The following is a 15,045-nucleotide window of genomic DNA, read 5'->3' as shown; positions in this document are numbered from 1 at the left end:
TATGTCATACCTTATGACATACAGACTTTCCAACAGACCCTCCCCATGTGGTTCATGGGAGTTGCCCCAGCTATGTATTCATGAATGGTAATATTTGTAATTGCTCAAGGTTAGGTTTCAAAAGAAAGCTAGTTAGTTGAATTAATTATGCAGTAAATATTGATTTTTTATTACAAATATGGCCGCCAATTACATTTGCATATGTCGAAAAAAAGAACAACATGCATATTTTCCATATGACATGCCACCTTTGTGCCAGTTTTGAAAGAAATCGGATATTACAAGTCAGAGAAATGACATATTACGGACAGATGGAAGCCCATTGTAATAGTCACACACTTTGGGGGACTAAAAATGCTTTTGCTGGACAAATTCTGTTCCCTTTTCTAAACATTGTAATCTCTGCTTGACATAGAAATATAACCATAATATTTGTGTTCAAAATTTCAATTGATAAATATTGAATCAAACTTTTCTGCTAGCAATACTCGTTTTAGTGATGTGCACAAATTTTAGATTTAGCAAAACCAATTGCAACCTACTGGAGCATTTTGGTTTACACCAGTTGTATTTCTATTTTTATTTATACTGCCATTGTAAAAATAATTATTCCCATGAAATAAAAACTACTCCATGGTAAAAAAAAAAAAAAAAAAAAAAAAATATCAAATTAAAAAAAAAAAATCGTTCCATGGAATAAGAACGACTCACATGATAAAAAAACTAGTCCTATATTTTACAAAAAATATTACATGAAATAAAAACTGCTCCCAGGGTAAAGAAATACTCCAATTTTTTTTTTTAATTTTTATTTATAGTTTTATTTTGAGCGGGTATTTTGTATGTTTTTTGTTTTTGTTTGTTTTTTCTTCAGGAATTGGTGTTTTGATTTTGATAACATGATACTTTTCTAAATGAAAGCCCCTCCCCTCAATTGCAAAACATTTTAATCCTAATTTTTCATCTGCCCACCCAATGCTATATTTTTGTCGACTTATTAACAATGAAACTGGCCAAACTGTCTTCCATTGTTCTCCTAACCAAACGCTTATAAAGTACCCACATGCAAAAGACAAAAATAACAGGTCACTTATCCCAACATAACAACAGGTAGACATCACTTCAGGCATTCTCCAAGTCCATCTTCTCAAGTCATCCATGGCAGTCCATATATTCATCTTCCATTCGTGTAGTAGACGTATACAGCGGCAGACAACGACGTGTAGTACAGACAGCAAATACACCCAGAAATACATAACCATCTTCTCTTCTAACTTTCTTCCAACCAAACCTCTCAAACTGCAACAAACCACTTCGACCAAACCAAGCATACTTCCAGAAAATCTTCCATCCATTCTTCTTTCTCTCACCAGGTCACGTATGTAGCACAGAACTAAGTAATACAGTGTCAGCAGGCAAAGGCATCGGGCATCCATCTTTTTTGTAGCGTGAGCTGCGGTCAAAGACGGCTTTCACAACGGGATAACTCTCTATATATACACAACTCCAGGTGTTAAATTCCAATTGTCAATGAGAACCAATCACAATAAAGGCATCCCCAAACCACCAGCTTTGAATTGACATTTTGGCGGGAAACAATTGTCTATGATATCCACTCATAGTGACGCGAGGTATTGCACCTGTTGTAATGAGAAACAGCCAATCAAAGTGCACAGTACAAATTGTTTTCTTTCTGTGAATTTACAAGTATTTCAAAAAACATCCTTGGATAACATACACGGGGGTTCACACTACACTAATAAATTGTTTGTCTCGAAATGCAAATACGGAAATTTGGCAATATACGTTTGCGAAAGTGCTCAGAACGCAGAAGTCAGGATGTGTTTCCCCCGTTTGAATTACATTCCGTAAGTATAACATGTCATAAAATGTAAATACGATCAGTACGATTTCACCGGTACCTGCAGCATTGAACGTACATTTATTGACAACACAATTCAGTATCACCAGTACCTCTGTTGACCTGTATTGAAAGGATTTTTTTTGAGAATTTATACGCTGTCAGTCAGATTTACTGTCTTTTTATGGTGACAGTTTTTACATTATTGATTACTGAACACGGCTTCAGACTTATTTGTTGTCGTCTAGCTTATATACAAGTTTCCATCCCATATCCATTGACTCCTCAACACGTCATCAATATAATTTAGTAAGCTTATTTATTTTTTTACAAAAAAGCTGACGCAAGTAATAATCCCAGAATGTAATGTAAACATGTGTTCCATAAATAGTTCAGACATAAACGTAACTGCGATTTTCCACATCTCTATGTTAACGGCGCAGTTTTTACAATCCGGGATACAAGAAAACATTTTTAGTTGTATTTCAGCAATTGCATTATTTTCCTCCCGTTTAAAATCAGTTATAGTCTATATTCCATGTTTTCTCTTAATCCCAGAATGATTTACAAAATATACAATAAACTATTGTATTATATTAGTTTCAGTGCACACATTTGAGGGCGTTCTACATAATTTAAGATAATTTATACAGGGGATTTCTTCAACATTCTATTATAGTTAATGCTAAATTGATAAGATGTCATCTAATTGTTTATGCATCAAATATTGGGCTTGCGTTATGAATACCATTAGATGGTTAAGTTTCCTTGGTAGTATATATAATACTGTAAGTACCGTTTACATTGTAATATACTGAGGAAAGATCTAAAAACTCAGATAACGACCGTTTAAAAGAGTTATACGTTATAACATAATAATAATGTCACTATTTATTTCGCGACTGAGTGCACAATTTAACGCTTTGATTGATAATTCACGTTTATCAACTAAGGGAAAAGTCACTCTTTAGTATAGTCTGGTTTTCTTTGAGTAATGTTCAAATGTCTAGTATTTGTTTTTCATTGAGCGATCTAAGATTGAAAATCACCAAAGTTGCGCATCTATTTGAACCGCCAGCAATTGTTATCACATCGCCACCTATTGGCAGCGAAAATGAATGCTACCGCATATCATATGTGTACTGTATGTATGTGTTCACACATTAGTATATATCTGTGTAATAAGCTACACAGACTTAGGAGACGGGGCAGGTCACCGACACCATGGGCACTAATTGCGGTTAAAACAAATGTTATAATAAATTACAATAGCCTACTCTGAATATGAGAGTGTAATCTCACTCGTCAACATAAATAAACAGTTGATACAAAACATTTCAATACAAAAAGCAAACATGAATTGACTTTCAAAAAACACCACCGGATCAATTTCAAATAATTTACATGAATACAGTACGTTATTCTTAAATGACATTACGTCTCATTTTATCAAATACAAAATATGAACAGGCGATTTAAGAACGACTGACATGATAAAAAAAACTAGTCCTATATTTTACAAAAAATGTTACATGAAATAATATGAAGGCCCATTAGGGACATTTCCTGAAGCAAAAAAAAATTATCTTTTTTTTTGCTTCTGGAAATGTCCCTAATGGGCCTTCATATATAAGTACATAAACTGTTAAAATTAGTTTGTGAGTACGAAAAATATAAAATACTATAGCAAAAATAAAAAAATACTTTTGGCCTGAACGGCTTCCCATACACAAGTGCTCAGAGATGATTAGAACAATTGCTCGATGAATTAGGAATGACTTAGCTAACGATATCAGAAACGAAACTAAATATATTTCTATTTTGATTGACGGCAACACTGATAGAGCTCTGCAGTAGTGTGAAATAGTCTACATGTGACGAGGAGACAACCCTATTTGTAAATTTAAGGTGAATTTAGTGGGACATAAGGAATTTGAACACACACATGCCTATGGTGGTCTTAGTGCGACAAAAACCATATGTGACAAAGTTGATGAAAGTTGGAAGCAGAAAGTTATTTGATTTGGAGCAGATGGTGAGTCTGTCAATCTCGGTCGAAACAGAAATGTATACACTTTTTACCAAGGGACGAAGTAGGGAAATAATACCACTATACTCACTGTATTAAAGTTGTTAAACTGTTACGATGCGTACCATGAAGTATGTAAACTTTCTGGTGCGTAACAGGAATGTTTTGAGGGTTGGAATTTCGTTTATTATTTCCCATAGAAACGGGTGTACATATCCCGGGTATGTAGGGGATCACGAAAACCGAGTGAAGTCGATGATGGCAAGCTTTCCTGTGTTGAGAGTAGGCTATGGGCATTTGAACAACGTTCTTGACAACTAACTTTCATTGGGACTTGAAAAATCACAGATAGAGCTAAATTTCTTGCATAAATCATGAAATTGCAAGACTACCCTTATGGAAGGCATTCAGTTTCAATCTGGGTTTGTTTACAGCAAGGCCACCTCCCATCAAATAAAAAAAATCGTTTGGACAGTGACGAGGAAAGTGAATATGAAGATGGACCATTAGAAGATGAAGCAGTAGATGTGTCTAGTTTTACCTATACTGAGTCCGCAATGTTGTGTATACTCTACCTGATCTGGTCACTTGTAAAAGTTCCCCGATATCATTAACATCATCATCACCTTCACGTTGCCATTGTCAGTGTCACTCTCATCTGACTCTGTCACTACTTGAATCAGTACATGTATCACTGTCCGTGTTCTCTATGACATTCAAAACTAAATCATCATCATCATCATCATCATCATCATCATCATCATCATCATCATCATCATATTTTAACAACAACATTCACAGACAGTGTCAGTGATAAGGTGAGATGCGGTGCACTCAATAAAATGCATCGTTTTATTAAACGATTTTCTTATAATATATGTATTTGTATTTTGGCATGTAAAGTACTCGTAAAAATAAACGTTGAGTGCTCATCTCACTTTTCCATCTTAAAACACACAACAAATTGACAATCATTAAAATCTTCAATTTGGTCACAAAAGTACGGATTGTAAAATTTGATCCCCCCCCCCCAACATTATAATGCAAAAAATGACCCTCCCCCAAGAACAGGTTTGTAAATTTTGACACCCCCCCCCCCCCCCACTCAAGGCATCCTTACTAACGGATCTAGCGTATGACTGAGAGCGACGTAGCAAACCACTACAGTACTGCATTTAGCGTAGGACTGAGAGCAACGTAGCAAACCACTACAGTACTGCATCTAGCGTAGGACTGAGAGCAACGTAGCAAACCACTACAGTACTGCATCTAGCGTAGGACTGAGAGCAACGTAGCAAACCACAACAGTACTGCATCTAGCGTATGACTGAGAGCGACGTAGCAAACCACTACAGTACTGCATCTAGCGTAGGACTGAGAGCAACGTAGCAAACCACTACAGTACTGCATCTAGCGTAGGACTGAGAGCAACGTAGCAAACCACTACAGTACTGCATCTAGCGTAGGACTGAGAGCAACGTATAACAAACCACTACAGTACTGCATCTAGCGTGTGACTGAGAGTGACGTAGCAAACCACTACATACAGTACTGCATCTAGCGTGTGACTGAGAGCGACGTAGCAAACAACTACAGTACTGCATCTAGCGTAGGACAGAAAGCAATGTAGCAAACCACTACAGTACTGCATCTAGCGTGTGACTGAGAGCAATGTAGCAAACCACTACAGTACTGCATCTAGCGTAGGACTGAGAGCGACGTAGCAAACTACTACAGTACTGCATCTAGCGTAGGACTGACAGCGACGTAGCAAACCACTACAGTGCTGCATCTAGGGTGTCGTAAAACATACTCACCAAAGGTACTGGGCAGGAAATTGAGCAAAATGACCATTTTAATGCATTATCATAATGGCGTAAAAATGTGTTATTTTGTACATCTAACATGTTTGAGCTACTGATACTAAATGGCCACATGTATACTAGAACTGAAATTTGTCCAGTTCATGAAATATGAAAAAGAATAAAATTTATAATTTATTAAAATATCAATTAATAATACCTCAGTAAACATCAATAAGTGAATGTATAATCAACGTCAGAGAAAAGGCCGAGGTGTGAACTCCTGTTAGCTTTAGTGATCATCCAACCAGTTGATATAAAACACAGGTACAGGCCAGGTAGAGCCTCAATATTTTTTTTGGATTCACATTCATATTTGGATCCAAAGATCCATGATGTTTTTAATTGCAATATATATTTGCAATATATAATTTCACCTTCTCTTTTATAAATGCTAATTTAACAATGTAAGTACTCGAATATGTTCACATTCAGTTGAAAACATCTCATAAATACTCTGAACTGCCCAAACAATATCTCTCAATAACCATTAAAATCGCCAATTTTAAATACCGCTCACACGGAGCATGCACATTTAGATGTGTCATAGAGTGTGTAGTAGACAAGTAGAAATCAAAGCCTATTTGTTACATTGCATACAAAAGAAGTGAGTATAAATGATAGATGCACACCCAATGATAGAAATCCACAATTACAAAGCATAGAATGTACTCATCACCTGACCTGATTGTTTGTGCCAACTTTCATTGACCTCTGGTGCAACATATATGTTAGTCTCAGTTACTAAAACTCTTACTGTTGGCAAGATGCCAAGAGTCTAAGTAACCAAGACTATGTACATGTATCAATATATACAATATAGCATAATTTTGAATATTCGTATAAAACAGCTTTAAAATAAGGCAAACTTTTAAACGTTTCTTATTATTACACACACTGTTTCACTTGTTAAATTCTAACGACAATTACTATACATGTTATATTGCCCATTGAATAACCTTTGACCTTTTCATCTTCAACATGACATCTCAACAAAAAATTAGGACTTACGGAGGGCATTCATTTTCGCACTATTTTTATCAATTTTTGCAAACTGCCAAATGTTTACCCTCTGAGTTAGGGTGACAGATTTCCAGTCGTGAAAAAGAGTCACCTGCTAGATCGTTATTTATCTTTGGGGAAGTAATTCCTAGAACAGAAGACTCTAATTGCATGATGATTTTGAAAACAAAGATAACTGATGGTGAATTGCAGAGAAAAAATAGCCTGACAACTAATCGAAAATCTACACCACATATAATGACGGATTCACATCTTTGGACCTGAATGTGAATCCCCCAAAAAGATATTCAGTCGATACCTGACCTGGCCTGGCCTGGCCTGTACCTGACCTGGCCTGTACCTGGTCTGGCCAGGCCTGGCCTGTACCTGTGTTTTGTACCGATCCATAAGGCCTAAAAAAATTGTGTAGTTCCGATTACATTCAATTTTAAAATATGTGGGGTAGGTAGATTTTTTAAAATTTTATTATATTTTTTTATGTGTAGTGTCTAGTTCAGGTTTTCCATTGTTTTCCAAATGGTCTCTGTGTTGTTTATTTCTTTCTATCAAATGTACAGCCATTACAGGTTGGAAGAATAGTTTTATATTGTCTTTTAAGTTGATGTCAGTTTTCTCACCTACTATTTCTCGCGAGACTTCATGATTTTTGCGATTTTATTATTATTTTTCTCGACTACGTAAAAAAAAGTTTACGATCGGCGTGAAAAACTAGGTGGGGTCGGGTAACCGGAACCAAACAACTTTTTTATTTGGCCTAATATAAACGAAAGCTTGTTACTGGAGGTTCACAGTCGCGCGTCTCTTTATTTCGATGGACTATCGTTAATTGTTTACTTTCCCGAGTTAACAAAATTTTCGGCGGTCATATTGGATTGGGAATGGCTCAATTTTGATAGTATTTGGCCTCTACACTGCTATTAGAAACATTTGTAAAGTGATCCCATATTGGTTTCAACAGAGAACATTAACAAATATACGTATGTAAACTATCAACTAGTGTCTGTATTGATGATCGATTGAAACATCTTAAATACTATTCCAGTTTAAAGAAGTCAAACCATGGCTATATTTTACGAATGTGTGATCATTTCGGGATTGATGTAATAAAGGGTAGATAAACATTCACGTCACTAACAAATCAAAAACTAGATATGTGTGAAATTCTACATTTGTTTGTAGTATTCTAATGACTGCTGGGGAAGTAACTTGAAATGGGAGAGTTGCACAAGATCATCAGAAAGGATGGTCAAATCAACGGCCAATAAAGCGAAAGTGTTGTCATTTTAATTTTTCCTGGTGGGATGAATGAAGTAATTCTGATTCTGATTCTGATACAGCAAAATGTTGACTCGCTTTACTAAGAAGTGCGCCCTCAACCTACTCCACGAGGTGAGTATCTACTCTCGTTTCCCAGTCCCGGGATCTGTGCGATGAAATGTAATTCTGAAAAAAAAATGCGTTCACAAGGAAGACAATCAGAAAGGGGATTATATTGTATGGTGTAGAGGTATAGAAGTAATTTTATTATCTATTGATAATTTGTACAACAGTTCTTTTCTCAGACACCACTTTTACTCCACGTAAATAAAACGACTGTGAAGAAAATAACTGCTCACAAAATAAACAAAATTTTCCGAGTTATCAAACTGTGCAAACGGCACATGTAAGTTCATTCCCGTTCACGTATGGGTCACATGGCAATCCACCTGTGTTGGAACAAATTCCTTCGACTGGATACAAGAGAGCACCATCTTGGCTGATACGAGTTGCTGGTCTGGCTTTGGCACTTTTGTCGACGCAAATGAATTCTGTACGTCCTTCGTGAGAATAGTGTGCCGCCATCAGATAGCCATAGTATTCTCTTGTCCAGGAATCAGGGCAGACGTTACGGGCTGGAATCATGAGTACTGTTGTACGAGTTGTAATCCGACAAACAGAACAGGGAGGATCATGATCAGCCAGCTGAGACATCGGACCGAAGCTATGGGTCTGGTATTCCCCTCCGTAAAGTCGAGCTCCAGTGCCTGACACTCCACTGACGGTTTCGTCGTACACCGGCTCCTCAGGCATGCAAAGATAGTTAGAACCACTACCCTTGTGACTATAAAAGCCACCGCCTATCACACCTTTGGGAAACACACACAAAAAAAAATTAATAAATTAATGTCGAAAATTAGAATCTATGCTTCCTGAAAAGCATATTAATATAGTACCTGGAAGGGTTTTGCTAACTGTTTTGTTATTAGATTATGTATAACCCGACTTATAATATTTTACACACTCAGCAGTATTGAATTAGCTGTGGCTACCTGTACATTTAATACAATAAAACTAACCAAGTTGATTTTCGGGTCCGCACCTGCAATCGGCGTCACTTTTAATATTGTCATTAGTAAACCCTTACACTTTTCAGTCAAACTTGGTAGTATTAATTATCTTATATTAAGTATGTCTTGTTCATATTCAGATTTTTACTTTTTTGATGCATTCTTGAGAATGTATTGAGGTATTTATTAAATGGCAAGAGACAGGGCATGGTGTCTCATTAGCTCTGTTAGAACTATTTGTCATGTGCTTCACTATGGCACCACTAGTGTCTGCACAGTGTATGTTATTCATACATGAATATAAACTTGAAGCAATACAGTACATGATTGTCTAATCTCCGAACGTAAAAATAATGACTGGCTACGTGCTGACTGGTGTTACATAACTTATGAAATACATAATCAAATGTCCGTTTCCGTTTTCGACGTAACATGTGCAGTCAGTACTTCAAACAATTGTTTTACCTGAGTAGACAAGTTCAGCACTATCGGGACATTCATCGTCACCCCAATGGATGTAGACGTTACCACCTCCGGTGCCATTTGTGTGGATGGTGACGATTTCTGGAACAGTTTGCTGTACGCTTCTTGAGCCAGGAATCCCGGCGTTCCCTGGTATACCAGGTGTACCAGGTAGACCAGATGGACCTGATTTACCAGGTGGTCCAGGTGGACCTCTAAGACCTAAAGTGGATTATTAGAATCAAATTAACTTTGGAGAAAACGATTAATTGCTATTCCAATTAAACTGCATCAATCACATTTCAAATTTCGTCTTTCCTATAACTATATATAGTGATACGAAGGTAATATTTACACGATAGTTTTCCACTCTATTCACACGATTTGACTGTAATGCAAAAAATAGGACCAATCACCAAACATTTATGTTTATACTATGATTTTTTGAATCATGGGTCCATCATTTTGGCAGGAAAAAACTGTCTGTCCTATTTTTAACCGGAATACAAATAGCGGTCCCCTAATTTTGGCGGGAAAATATACCCATTGTTATTTTGGCGGGAAAATGCACCAGTCCCTATATCATGTATATTGACGTCGAAGAAGTATTTGCCTTACAGTTGATTTGGTGTCATCTAATACGTCACAAGTGGTCACATGATTCTATACGTATTCTCACCTCCGACATTATCTTGTAGTTGAGGGCCGTACATATTACGACCATCCCGTCCATCTCGACCGTCTCTCCCAGGGGGACCTGGAGGACCACGTAGTGTGAAGGGTTGAAGGTGCGAATAGGCTGCCAGTAAATTTTCCACAGCGTTCTGATCACTAAATGTCGGCTGTGACGATGTTTCTGATGAGGAAAGGCGAAATAAAACTAAAACTTGATCTATTTTAGGTTTACATTTTACATTTTATAATCTTCAAGGTTTGGTTATTTCTTTCAAAACTTACACATTGCAAATGAATATAGTACAATGTTGGCGAGCAAACCTGTTATCACAGTAAGCCTTCACCGCCTAGTAGAAAATTCACCTTTGTTAGGTTGTCTGTATTTATGGAATTAGTCCGTAAGGTACGCCGTGGCGGGGCGTCCTCACACATTGGTCAACCCCTCCCACGGAGGAAGCCGTTGAGGGTGACTCTGCACGACGTATCTTACAAGTTACAATCTATAAGTGATCACACATACAAGGAAACGTGGAATGGTGTTAGTCCTATAGTATAATTCATCACACGTGGAATGGTGTTAGTCCTATAGTATAATTCATCACACGTGGAATGGTGTTAGTCCTATAGTATAATTCATCACACATGGAATGGTGTTAGTCCTATAGTATAATTCATCACACGTGGAATGGTGTTAGTCCTATAGTATAATTCATCACACATGGAATGGTGTTAGTCCTATAGTATAATTCATCACACATGGAATGGTGTTAGTCCTATAGTATAATTCATCACACATGGAATGGTGTTAGTCCTATAGTATAATTCATCACACATGGAATGGTGTTAGTCCTATAGTATAATTCATCACACGTGGAATGGTGTTAGTCCTATAGTATAATTCATCACACGTGGAATGGTGTTAGGCCTATAGTATAATTCATCACACATGGAATGGTGTTAGTCCTATAGTATAATTCATCACACATGGAATGGTGTTAGTCCTATAGTATAATTCATCACACATGGAATGGTGTTAGTCCTATAGTATAATTCATCACACATGGAATGGTGTTAGTCCTATAGTATAATTCATCACACATGGAATGGTGTTAGTCCTATAGTATAATTCATCACACATGGAATGGTGTTAGTCCTATAGTATAATTCATCACACATGGAATGGTGTTAGTCCTATAGTATAATTCATCACACATGGAATGGTGTTAGTCCTATAGTATAATTCATCACACGTGGAATGGTGTTAGGCCTATAGTATAATTCATCACACGTGGAATGGTGTTAGTCCTATAGTATAATTCATCACACGTGGAATGGTGTTAGTCCTATAGTATAATTCATCACACATGGAATGGTGTTAGTCCTATAGTATAATACAATAGTTGTCTATATCAGTAATTTTATTGGAAAGTACAATCAACAAAATAGTATAAATTACCAATTCCTTCTACATTCCCATGGTTGCCGCGTTTCTCGCCGCTTTCTCAGATTTCTTAGATCGTTATTTTCTTTGTCTACAATCTAAATATGACAACATTTTGACTTTAATATATTTCCCTCACCATGGAAAGAACACAGAATAGAGTGTATATTGATACATTTGTAGTAGCAGGATTCGTGTGATATTTTCAATAGGAAAACAACGATACGTGTCCCTGTGTTTCTCTCCCCTACCTTCGATATCTCGTTTTCTTCTGATGACATCCAGCAACCCATTTGGTTCTGTAGGCTTATCAGGCTTTCCTGGTGGAACCTCGACCCCCTGGCTGTTTTTCTTCAGAGCAGTGATATCTTGCTGTATTACGACAAAAGAGTTTGATAACTCTCATTGTATGTGACTATAGTCTATGTCAGCGGTAATAGAACGACAGTTGACATAGTAATAGTAAGCGGTAATAGAACGACAGTTGACATAGTCACATGTCAATCAAGTGACATACACAGGCTATTGTTATATATATATATATATATATATATATATATATATATATATATATATATATATATATATATATATATGGAGAATTACTTGTAAATGTGTTGCTAACTGTCAATGCATGTCAATAACTGCCAATGCATGTCAGTAACTGTCAAAGCATGTCAGTAACAGTCAAAGCATGCCAATAACTGTCAATGCATGTCAGTAACTGTCAATGCATGTCAATAACTGCCAATGCATGTCAGTAACTGTCAAAGCATGTCAATAACTGCCAATGCATGTCAGTAACTGTCAATGCATGTCAATAACTGTCAATGCATGTCAATAACTGTCAATGCATGTCAATAACTGTCAATGCATGTCAGTAACTGTCAAAGCATGTCAATAACTGTCAAAGCATGTCAGTAACTGTCAATGCATGTCAGTAACTGTCAATGCATGTCAGTAACTGTCAATGCATGTCATTAACTGTCAATGCATGTCAGTAACTTACTCAAATCTCCCTCCTCTTCATAGACCAAACTGTTTATATTTTAACAAGTAAGTTTTTGGACAGGTTTATATATGCTTTCAATCATTAAAGGAGATAAATGCCATCGGTTTCCAAATAAAAATTAAACAGTGTCATTAAGTTTACTGTACTACAGCTATTTCATAACTATATTACTGATTCAGTTCACTACTGGCTTGAAACTTAATACACTAATACCAAGGGAATGTAATACTGTGATCTGTTGGTAGTATATAGTTACTGAATGGGGATATCAATTTAACATATCCCACAGGAGATAGGATGTAAAACTCTAATTTTCTTCATAATTTCACACTATGTATATCATCATCACTGGTTTCCGTGCACTCTGGCTTGGATGTGTTTTCTGCATCATCATCATCATCATCATCATCATCATCATCATCATCATCATCATCATCATCATCATTATCACCATCATCGTCATCATCATGACCACTGGTTTCTGTGGACTCTGGGTTGCATGTTTTTTCTCCATCCATTTCGTTAAGGTGTTTGCTTATTTTCTCTTTGCTTTTGTTGGTCTTTCTCAACCCTTCTGAGAACATCACACACAGTGGCTTTGATTTTATCCAGTTTGTTTCCCTTTAGGACAGTTTGTGGAGGTCAAGCTCTGCAACTGGTACTTTGTTTTCTTCAAATTATCATTGAAATCCAGGGCCATCCAATCATAGTAACTGCACTGCTTCTCAGATGATGCTATGCAACTTATCATTGAAAGCCAGGGCCATCCAATCATAGTAACTGCACTGCTTCTCAGATGATGCTATGCAACTTATCATTGAAAGCCAGGGCCATCCAATCATAGTAACTGTACTGCTTCTCAGATGATGCTATGCAACTCATGGCGTGTAATATTGAGAAGTTATTTTAAGGTGAATACAATAGAGTGACTCCATGTCATGGGGTATATTGACATACAATTATATGCATGTATATTTTATAGCTGGTTTATTGTATGCACAATACATTTGTTATTTAATAAATGTATGTAAATTTAAGTACATCACATCGGTCCATGATTTCATTAAGTTGTTTAAAATAAGGTGACCCCCCATTAACTTTGTAAAAGTGATAACCCCCCCCCACACACACACACACACACTGTTAGTTTAATACCCCCCCCCCCCCCCTGCTGATTTGTGATTTGCCGGTCCCCGGTCAACACTGATCGCTCACTAATCACACTTTGTAGAATCAATAATAATGTAATTGCCAGTTTTTATATAGTGCTTTCTTACATATTGCTCAAATCATCATACACGGACCCATAGCGACACAACGGTCATATATAAATTCATCAACTCCCGAGGAGAATAAAAATACATTGAAACCCCTCGGCCCCTGCAAGCGTATATTCACATGCAAGGCTGTATCCATATCCCAAAAGGTCGACAAATACACGGTTGGGTTGACTGAGTCACAGTCGTGGCTCACATCTTGCCTAAAGGACTTCACTGATCAGCTTATATTCTATTCAGAAATAATGGTAGCGACGAGGTTGTATTCCAAACTAGCCACTTAAACCATTCAGTCATATCGACTCCAGAAAGATGGAATGGTGGCGGTGGGGTTTACTACATTGTGGCTGTGGTCAATTTTGTCGCACGTTGTACGAACGCCAGGGTTTTAAAATACATTACCTGTAAATCCTGGACTGTTTTCTGAAGTTCAAGATATAACTGTTCTTGTCTGTGTAAGGCCGCCAACAACTCCTTTGGCACCGATTCATGGCTGTCGCCAGAATTCCCTTCTACAACTGCAAGACATGAAAAGAGTGAAAACACCACAAGAATCAGCCGAAATCCCATCTTTATCAACTGATTGACAATCTGACCACCACTGCTGCTGCTTCCTTGATGGGAAACTGACGGGTATAATGTTTCCCTTCCTCGCTTTCGAGTCTTTAATAAACCACGTCTCTTTCCTGGTATTCGATTTCAGTCTGCTTGGGATTTTCCAATTAGGACAACTTGGAAACTTCTCAAGAATTTTTCAAACTTCTCTGTAATGATGTATTCCCAGTACACAGCTGTGATATGTGATCGTGACATTTGACCTAAAGCAACAAGTCAACGTTCTCTCTCTATATACACACACAAAGTCAACGTTCTCTCTCTCTCTCTCTATATATATATATATACATACACTAAGTCAACGTTCTCTCTCTATATATACACACACAAAGTCAACGTTCTCTCTCTCTCTCTCTCTCTCTCTATATATATATATATATATATATACACACACACTAAGTCAACGTTCTCTCTCTCTCTCTCTCTCTCTCTCTCTCTATATATATATATATATATATACA

At 36.9% G+C, this 15,045-nt stretch overlaps 1 protein-coding gene across 1 annotated transcript; it reads right to left on the bottom strand.

The window, feature by feature from the left end:
- Positions 1–8,278: 8,278 nt before the first annotated feature.
- LOC144451536 (uncharacterized) lies at positions 8,279–14,614 on the bottom strand. Its single transcript, XM_078142410.1, has 5 exons — positions 14,372–14,614; positions 11,932–12,052; positions 10,244–10,420; positions 9,568–9,786; positions 8,279–8,901 (listed from the first exon to the last, which is right to left on the bottom strand). Exons 1-5 carry the CDS (start codon positions 14,537–14,539, stop codon positions 8,417–8,419), a joined length of 1,170 nt encoding a protein of 389 aa, XP_077998536.1. The 5' UTR covers positions 14,540–14,614; the 3' UTR covers positions 8,279–8,416.
- Between the last annotated feature and the right edge of the window lie 431 nt (positions 14,615–15,045).

This window comes from Glandiceps talaboti, chromosome 21 (genome assembly GCF_964340395.1).
Source record: "Glandiceps talaboti chromosome 21, keGlaTala1.1, whole genome shotgun sequence".
NCBI lineage: Eukaryota > Metazoa > Hemichordata > Enteropneusta > Spengelidae > Glandiceps > Glandiceps talaboti.
Note: the sequence above shows the minus strand (reverse complement) of the source record. Positions and strands in the feature narration are given on the sequence as shown.

Bases quoted from the DNA above. Each gene is read 5' to 3' on its own strand.
- LOC144451536 (XM_078142410.1), bottom strand. From the start codon at position 14,539: ATGGGATTTCGGCTGATTCTTGTGGTGTTTTCACTCTTTTCATGTCTT. The intron at 12,053-14,371 runs GTAATGTATTTT...GTCGTAATACAG, and splicing joins AAACAGTCCAGGATTTACAG to CAAGATATCACTGCTCTGAA. The intron at 9,787-10,243 runs GTGAGAATACGT...AATCCACTTTAG, and splicing joins ACTACAAGATAATGTCGGAG to GTCTTAGAGGTCCACCTGGA.